At 41.6% G+C, this 9,318-nt stretch overlaps 1 protein-coding gene and 2 pseudogenes across 1 annotated transcript in view; all 3 read left to right on the top strand.

Annotated features, from left to right (window-relative positions):
- The first annotated feature begins 504 nt into the window (after window positions 1–504).
- LOC103720265 lies at window positions 505–2,554 on the top strand (annotated as a pseudogene).
- Window positions 2,555–3,347: 793 nt separating this feature from the next.
- The window catches only part of LOC103720266, a 10,121-nt pseudogene continuing 4,150 nt past the window's right edge, over window positions 3,348–9,318 (top strand).
- The window catches only part of LOC103720254 (potassium transporter 26-like), a 4,802-nt gene continuing 657 nt past the window's right edge, over window positions 5,174–9,318 (top strand). Inside the window, exons 1-8 of the mRNA XM_008809865.4 lie at window positions 5,174–5,345; window positions 5,448–5,670; window positions 6,956–7,201; window positions 7,744–7,794; window positions 7,925–8,185; window positions 8,263–8,315; window positions 8,408–8,777; window positions 9,036–9,318. The exon at window positions 9,036–9,318 is cut by the window's right edge and continues 657 nt beyond it. Coding sequence (XP_008808087.3) covers window positions 5,217–5,345; window positions 5,448–5,670; window positions 6,956–7,201; window positions 7,744–7,794; window positions 7,925–8,185; window positions 8,263–8,315; window positions 8,408–8,777; window positions 9,036–9,318 — 1,616 coding nt within the window. The 5' untranslated portion in view covers window positions 5,174–5,216. The remainder of the gene's footprint in view (window positions 5,346–5,447; window positions 5,671–6,955; window positions 7,202–7,743; window positions 7,795–7,924; window positions 8,186–8,262; window positions 8,316–8,407; window positions 8,778–9,035) is intronic.

Below are 9,318 nucleotides of genomic sequence, written 5' to 3'. Positions count from 1 at the left end.
ACGCTGCCATGCTCGACACCGGTAACTTCGCTCTAGCAAGCAACGGTTCAAGTTATCTGTGGCAGAGCTTCGACCGTCCCTCAGACACCCTGCTGCCTAGCCAAGTGCTGGATCCAAGCAACACGCTCTCCCCCCCTCAATCGGACTCCGACTACTCCATCGGAAAATTCGAACTTCAGCTGCTTAATGGAGATGTCGTGCTTAATCTGATAGCTCTCCCCTCCCAAAATAGCTATGGTCCTTACGAGACTAGTCCAAACACACAGGGTCTGGATCACGCCTGATCTTCAGTCCGTCAGGATTCGTGTACATGGAGATGCTGAATGGAAGCTCGGTCAACCTCACCTCGGGGGACACCTACTCAGCACAAGAATTCTACCAGAGGGTGACGCTCCCGATGGTGTATTCAGGAAATATGCCTACCCGAGAAATGCCTCCACGGGGAGCTGGCAGCCATCACGGTGGGTTCCTGAAGACATTTGCAATTCAAACTGGGCGGACATTGGCAGCGGTGTTTGTGGCTTCAACAGCTACTGTATTCTCGAAGACAGCCGGCCTACATGCAAATGCCCACGGATGTACTCTTACATGGATCCAAACAACACTCGCAATGGCTGCAAGCCTGACTTCGTTGCGCAGAGCTGTAGCATGGATGCATCGGAAGCAGGAGTCACATACCGCATGCTGGATTTACTTGGCACGAATTGGCCGGCATCGGACTACGAGAGGCTGACTCCGATGAACGAAGATGACTGTAGTAGAGCTTGCTTAGAAGATTGTCTCTGTGCGGTGGCAATCTTTGGGACTGCAGGTTGCTGGAAGAAGAAGCTCCCCCTCTCCAATGGAAGAAGCCCTGTGCCCGACGCGAAGGCTTGGATTAAAGTAGCAGTCGGCAATTCCTCTTTGCCATCTCCTCCTCCGGAATTGCACGAAAGGAAGAGAGACCAATCAAAGTTGAACCGCGTTGGTGCAGTGATGTTAGCTGGTTCGATGCTCGTCAATCTTTTCCTACTCTCAGGAATTGCTTTGTTTTTCTTGCTTCCATTTCGCACGAAACTTAAGAGACGTCACCAGGATTCAGACATTGAAGGAGTAAACTTGCGCTCCTTTACCTACAAAGAGCTCGAAAAGGCCACCGACATGTTCAAGGAAGAACTGGGGAGAGGGTCATTTGGTGCGGTCAAGGTGTTTAGGAGGACATGCAGGGAAAGTTATTGCAGTGAAGCAGTTAATGAAGTTTGTGCAGGAAGGAGAGAAGGAATTCAAAACAGAGATGAAAGTAATTGGCCAGACCCATCACAGGAATCTAGTCCGATTGCTAGGGTGCTGCGACGAGGGACAGCACCGCCTGTTGGTGTATGAGTTCATGACCAACGGCTCTCTAGCAAGGTTCCTCTTTGGAAGCAGGAGGCCTAGTTGGGATCAGAGGATGGACATTGCATTTGGAATAGCTAGGGGCCTCGTATACCTGCATGAAGAGTGCAGCTCTCAGATCATCGATCCATTGCGATATAAAGCCCCAGAACATCCTTTTGGATGACCGTCACAAGGCCAAGATAGCTGACTTTGGATTGGCGAAGCTTTTGAAGACCGATCAGGCCCGAACAAGTACTGGTATAAGAGGGACTAGAGGGTATGTCGCGCCTGAGTGGTTCAAGAATAGACGCATCACGGCTAAGGTGGATGTGTATAGCTTCGGGGTCTTGTTGCTGGAGATCATTTGTTGCAGGAAGAATGTAGAACTGGAGATGGAATTTGATGAGAAGGCAGTGCTTGCGGATTGGGCTTACGACTGCTATATGGCAAGGAGACTGGAGATGTTGGCGGAGGATGATGCGGAGGCCAAGAGTGATGCTGCGAGGCTCGAGAGATTGGTGAGAATTGCTATTTGGTGTACTGCTGAGGATCCTCCTTTGAGGCCTTCCATGAAGGAGGTGGTTCAGATGCTGGAAGGAACAAAAGAAGTACCTGCACCCGCAGATCTCTCGTATATCAGCTCTTTCAATTGAATATTCAACTTTATTCTTGTATCCTTCTGTTTCTTTTGATTGTTCTTGTAAGAGTGTCATGCCCCACAAGATAGTCCATTTAAATAGTTGGAAGTCATATTCAATTCTATACTACAATTTAAAGCTTAGATTTATCTTCAGATTAACTGCACTTCAGGATGTGATTCTTGCAACATAAAACTGATCTTGCAAGTTCTTCTTCTTTTTTCTGTAGGAAACTTTGCAATCAGCTCTTTGGCATTAACGATCTTCTTTAAGATAAACCTCATGCCAAAATCTACAGAAACAGGGGTTGAAAAGCATGACGCCATATATTTGATCCTTTCCAACTAATCATTTAAGAGAACATTTTGTGACACTTGAAATCACTTCTCCCATCTTTTCTTCTGTCGATCTCAAATCATACAAATTTCTATGAAGCCTTGTCTGGGCATCAGAAGATCTAAACTATCACGACCCAGATTCGGAGCATAATTTGTCGCGGCCTAGATTTGAAGCATGACACGACCGTGCTACCAAGGCATACAACCCATGATAACACGAAGCTAACATTATATTTAATTTTCAAATCCATCTCAAATCTAATAGAATCAATAGGAATCCAATTTCATTATTCTTTAAATAAAAACCAAATTCCAGAGTTACCAAAGTATAGTGCTGCCATAACCAACCTAATTAAAGACATGCATGAAGCCTCTCCAAACGCCAGACCAGATATCACTCAAGCAAGGGCTTTGCTTGATTGGGCATTCATCTCCATGAAACTAGGTTAGTCATAGATTGTTGCATATGTGGTAGGCTTAGGATTTGAAGGGACCTTAAATCTCATCTTACTGATGCCCAGCCTTTTTCACATTTCAGGTGTGGTTTCTTGTTGATGAACAATTTGTCAAGAATTGCTGAAGAACAAATGAGAAGAAACACAGAATAGCAACAGAGAACAAGAGAGAAAAGTTGAGAACGAGAGAGTTTGATCAAAGTTGAGAATGAGAGAAAAAAGAATTCTCAATATGCCTGATCTGAAACTACAAGAACTTATATAATAGTGAATTCTAACTACTCTGTTTTACTAATCTTGCACAGCAAGCTGGAGGCTTGCATCTTCACTAACTACCAACTAACTAATCTAATAGTTTTAACTGAAACTAACTGATTCTAACAAATCTAACTGAAGCTAACGGAAGCTAACAGATTTAACTGAATCTGAAGCTAACTGATCCAGATAATATAGGAGCTGTGTAAATAAAATTGCAACACAATTGCCTGTGGAATTGCAGAAATACTTACCTGATGGGTCATCATCAAATATCAGCATGCACCATCCTACTTCCAGTATGCATGATGAAGGTTAGTATAAACTGAAAATCAGTGAGCTGATCACAGCATATGAAAGCAGAAAGACATCACTCTGGTTGTTGGTCCTGGTTTGTTGTCTGATGCCTGGAACCTACATCCCGGACAATATGTGTATTAGCTACTGTAATTGGATTTAATATGAAAGCAACATCTCAGCACAAAATTTTGGCATTTCTTAATATTGCTTTCAGCACAAAATTTTGGCATTTCTTAATATTGCTTTCATGTCTCAATATAATATTCCGCAGGTTGTAGAAAACAAAGGTTCTTTGATTGACAAGGAGCCATTTAAACAGTGGATATCCAAGAACAATCAGAATAGTCTGGATAGCAAGACTATCTCGCCAAGAGAACATGTTCATACGGGACAAAGAGGGATAGCAAACCCTCTCAAAATGTTTGAAGAGGGTCCTTCTAAAGGCTTTGAAATAAGCTTTTTCCAAGAGGAGCCACAACAGAATTCTCGGAAAACAAAAGCAGTACATCCTGAGACCATACAGATATTTCAGAACGAGGCATTTAAAACCTTCATTGCTGAGTTTGAGAGCAGTAACCTTGACTCCAGAATTAGTGCTAGTAATAATCATAACAATGGATCAGGGAGAAAAGAGCTAGAAGCTGAAGCGGATAGGCTGAAGGAACAGTTTGAAGCAAGCCGACTTGGAGAAAGCCGAAATTGCATCCAAATATGAAAATTTGTCGGCCATTTGTCACTCTCAGCGGCAGGAGATCCAGGAGCTGAAGCGTGCCCTTGCAGCAGCAACTCCATCGCCATCAAGTAAGGATAGCTCAAAGAGCCATGTCTCTCTTGGAAACTTGCAGTCTGGAACTCTGGTACATCTTCAATCTCTGCTACTTCCTATCAGATGCTCTTTTTTGTTTTCCAGCTTTGAAAACTTACCCACCCATACAGCTGCTGCAAGCTAAACTCTACATAATGCTTGTGTGGAGAATAAGATTGAAGGAACTGTGTGGGAACTCCAGCAAGGGATGGTCGCAAACAGTTCTCCATCACCCAGCCCAGAGCCCAAGCCATGGCAGGCATTTTCTGGGGAGCCAAAAGCCCAGTCTGGAGCAGCTGGTGCAACCAATGGTCACCAAAATCTGACCAAGCAATCGGTGGGGGTTCAATCTGGAAAGCTTCACAGCAGCACCATTGCTTTCAGTCTGGAAAACTTCTCTGGTGCCCTGTTGATTGCTTTCACGCGGAGGAGATCTTTTGCGATTCTCTGCGCCGGAGAAAATAGCCAAGTGAACGTGCCCGGTTGATTGCTTTCCATCTCCAGTGCCCTGTTGATTGCTTTCACGCGGAGAAGATCAAGCATGTCTTCTTGCAAGTTGAAACGGAAGCAATGATTGCTAACCGTATCGCTCATCGCCGGTCTCTTTCCACGAAGGTCCTCAGGCTCTTCCATCTTCTTTTTTTATTTTTTTAGACGATAAACTATACATTCGACTAAGACTCGCTTCCAAATCCTTCTAACGTCTCAGATTAAATTAAATCATACCAACGACTTTACAAGTATAAATTCGCACCTTCAATCGTATCGATCGGAGATTCCATAAGGCTCTGTTTTTCCTTTTTTGGCCTGGCACGGCCGGCTATGAGAAACCGGACGCCTTCGGAGAAAAACAGCGAACTCCGTGCCACCTCTTAAAAAGTAAAGCTTTTGGCCTTTCGTTTCTAACGCGGAGTTACCGCGGGACGTGGAAGCTTCCTTGCTCTCTTCCTCGTGGCAATATATGCGCTGTTAGTAACTCCCAACCACCCCTCCAGTTTCTCTTCTCTTTACAGAAAACCTTGAACTTAGTACATAGCTCCCCGTGTCTCGGTTTCTCTTGTAACCAAAGATGGAGGAGGCAAGAGGAGGTGAGGCCATCGTAGATATGGACAACGGAAACCCTAAAGAAGATGGTGAACAACCAAGAAGAACACTTGGTTTCGGTAACGCTTACATGATCCCACAACGCCAACCAACGGTTTGTTTAAAATCCCTACGTACCTTTTTCTTATCACCTACTCTCTCTCTCTCTCTCTCTCTTCTTATAGCGAAGTGTAAATTTTAATGGAAAATTTTACAGAATTTCACGTTGATGCAAACGGTGCTGCTAAGCTATCAAGCGCTTGGGGTGGTGTACGGCGACATCGGAACTTCTCCCCTCTACGTTTTCTCTTCTATCACCTTGCCGAACCCGGGGGAGAAAGATATACTCGGTATATTGAGTTTGATCTTTTGGACTTTGACGATGATGGGTTTAATCAAGTATGTAGTGATAGTCTTGCATGCTGATGATCACGGAGAAGGTAAGAAATTGCCGTGAACGTAAGCATCATATTACTTTTACGGATTTAGCACTGCTAGCTTTTTGTATATTTTGAGTTTTGGTTTCTTAATTTTTGTAATCATTTTTGCGTGCTTTTAAAAAGTGTTTCTTTGGGGTATTAGTTTCCTTTCTGGTAGGGGATAGAAATGGAAGATTATGATGAATTTCCTCCTCCTGTTTCCTGTCTTGCATTGGAAATCCCACTGAAAGAGACTGAAAATAATCATTTTAAATCTATTTACTTCATCCCTCTTCTTTTGAAGAATTATACAGATTGGTTCGAGCATTCTTGTAACCTAAGAACAACATATTTATGATTTTGAGTGACAAATCTTTTGAGCCGAAGCCCACCACCATGGTAAGCTTGAACAAGGATATAGGATGGCTGCGCATAACGATAACTAAAGTTAAAATTTGTAGTTCACAAAAATGGCATCAGAAATTATATTCAAAATCAACTTTTACATATTGGGGTTAGGTTCCCCTTAATCACATACTTGCACTCAAGAGAAACTGGATTTTTATTGGAGAAAAAATCATGGTTCACCAAGATGCAAATATAGCCATCAGCTCACAAGGGTCATGATGCTTGGGGCCGCACAGCATCTCTCAACATTTTTTTTTCTATTATTTATTGAAACTCATACACTGGCCCTGATGGTCCTCATCAAACATATTATGACAAGTCTTGCAAGCTAAAGAATATAGAGAAGGCGAATGCACACTAGTACTCTAAGAATGGCTCGTCATTTGTTCATTAAATATTATTTTTCTTAATTTAATGCTTCTAACTATTAATGGTCCTTTTACTAAAAAAAACCAATACAATGAAAGGTGCTTCTGCTTTTCTCCTCAGAGGGGCCTAACTTGCTCTGAAGTTCTCTATGTTTAGAGCTTCTTATTTAATTATGCAACAAAAATCATCTAGACAGGATAATAGTCTAGCATATGCATTACCAGGGGCATGAGAGTTTATTTATTCATGCGCAATATTAGTCTTCAAATATATCCATTCTTAAATTTATCAACTGGAAAATTTCTCTTGCATCATGAATTTTCTTTTCTGATTAATGTTGACCATCTCTGGTTTGACAGAAATAATCTCCTTGTTTCAAACCAGAGAAGTCTTAGAAGTTTATTTGGGACTTATATATATGATATATATTATGTCAGTCCAGATCAACTGTCTATTATTTTCACATGTTTGCATGATCATTTATATTCAAAGTTGTCAACTTTTTTTCTACTTTGTTCACTGGATATAGGTGGCACCTTTGCTATATATTCCTTGTTGCGACAAAATATACATTTCAAGGGCAAGATGATTATGCCAAGTACAAGGTTGGATTCTGATAGTAACTTGAGATATTATAGTAGACGCAGTGGATTACATTCTAAGGCACATAAGTTCTTGGAGAAGAACTCGAAAGCACAGATTCTGATTACCATCATAGTATTGCTTGGAACTTGTATGGTAATTGGAGATGGAGCCCTCACTCCTGCAATCTCAGGTACTTATCAGCATGTTATCATTTTTTCTGTGCATGGAGGTCCTTGCATGCAAATAAGTAGAAATAACTCAAACTAAACTCACGTTTGGTTGACCTCTTAAACTAAATTTAAGCTCGAATTAAAAACAGACCAGACTTAACAATTGGTGTTTGATGCCACTGGGCCTATACCTTCCATCAACCTGCAAGGTATGGTACCTTTCTTATGTTCTCAAGTAAAGATGGTCAAAAGGAAAAGAAGAGGGGAGAAGAAATGCATTGAATTGAGCATAGATATATTGTTAGAAAGATTTCAGCTGCAAATCTTCTCTTGGGGGTCGTTAAGTTGACTTTTTTATGGGTACCGGAAGCAAGAAAACCAATGACATCATCAAAATTATAGATTTGTTATGAACTTTGTGTCTTCATTATTTTTGTGTAATAATTGAAGTAAATTTCATATAAGAATGCTTATAAATTCTTGTGTGCAGGGGAACTTGCTTTTATGGTACTCATCCATTTCTTGGTCATAATATCTTATTTTTTTTCATCTCCTTTTACAGTTCTTTCTGCTGTCCAAGGAATCCAATCGAGATCCTCAAAGATTACACAAGGCAAGTTTTGATCTCTCTCTCTGTCCCTCTCTGCCTGGAGTATCTCATTTTCCTACTGTTGCTCTCTTTATGCCTCGATCAAATAACAAACAATTCTCCACTGAAATACTGAAGCTTACTTGCTACACAGATGATGTTGTCATCCTCTCGGTGGTAATCCTACTCATTCTTTTCCTCTTTCAAAGATTTGGGACGAGCAAAGTTAGCTTTTCTTTCTCCCCCATCATGCTTCTTTGGTTTGGGTTCATTGCATCCATTGGCGTGTACAACATCATCAAATTTTACCCACCAGTCCTCAAGGCACTCTCACCCCATTACATATACTATTACTTTGCAAGAAATCATAAAAAAGGGTGGGAGCTCCTGGGTGCAATTGCTCTATGCATAACAGGTCAGTATTTGATGCACTTTTGTGCCTAAGAAATATTTTACACCCAGAATGTTTTCTAACTATGAATTGATAAACAGGTGCTGAAGCTATGTTCGCTGATATGGGTCACTTCAGCAAGCATGCAATTCAGGTGAACTGTTAGTTATGATCATCTTATTAACTTGCATAGGGACTACTACTGTATCTCCTGTCCAGCCTAGCCTTGATAATTTGTGTCTACAGCTGGCTTTCTCGACCTTGGTTTATCCTGCATTGATCCTTGCCTATGCTGGTGAGGCAGCGTTTTTTATCAAGAACCCTGATAAGATTAGCACCACATTCTATAGCTCTGTGCCTGATCCCATATTCTGGCCAATGTTTGTCGTGGCTACCCTTGCTGCTGTTGTTGCTAGCCAGGCACTGATATCAGCAAGTTTCTCCATCATTAGGCAATCTATTGTACTTGGTTGCTTCCCACGAGTGACTATGACACACACCTCCGACAAGTATGAAGGCCAAGTCTACTCCCCTGAAGTGAACTATTTTCTGATGATTGCTAGTATCTTAATAACAGTAGGATTCAAGGGTGGCGCAGAGATAGGAAATGCATATGGTAAGTAGGCCTTGTCTAGCTCCTTCTATTTGGCATTGGCAGTTCAGAAATTTCTTGTCTTTGCTACCATCAAGAATATAAATGAGGAATAGTTCCAGTAGCATAGAAGGCGAGGAGGGGAAAAAATATAACTAGACGTTTAGGAATGGAAGAGGAAAAAAATAAAATTATGATACTTCATTGTTTTGCTAAGGACATGACACCTGAACTCCCATTTTGACCTCTCTCTAATTAGGATATGATTCTTGCTTTATGCAGGAGTAGCAGTGATATGGGTGATGCTTATCACAACATTCCTCATGGCTGTGGTGATGTTGGTTATTTGGGAGACCAACATACTCTTTGTATTGTTATTTGTTATTGTCTTTGTTGGTATTGAAGGTGTATATATGACCTCCTTACTGCACAAGGTTCCACAAGGTGGGTGGGTTCCTTTTGCAATTTCTGCCTTCTTTTTAGTGATCACGCTTTCCTGGACATATGGAAGGAGCAAGAAGAGCGAGTATGAAGCAATAAAAAAGATGGATAGGGTTCAATTCAA

Source organism: Phoenix dactylifera, unplaced genomic scaffold (assembly GCF_009389715.1).
Source record: "Phoenix dactylifera cultivar Barhee BC4 unplaced genomic scaffold, palm_55x_up_171113_PBpolish2nd_filt_p 000064F, whole genome shotgun sequence".
Classification (NCBI taxonomy): domain Eukaryota; kingdom Viridiplantae; phylum Streptophyta; class Magnoliopsida; order Arecales; family Arecaceae; genus Phoenix; species Phoenix dactylifera.
This window is presented reverse-complemented; position numbering and strand designations above follow the sequence as displayed.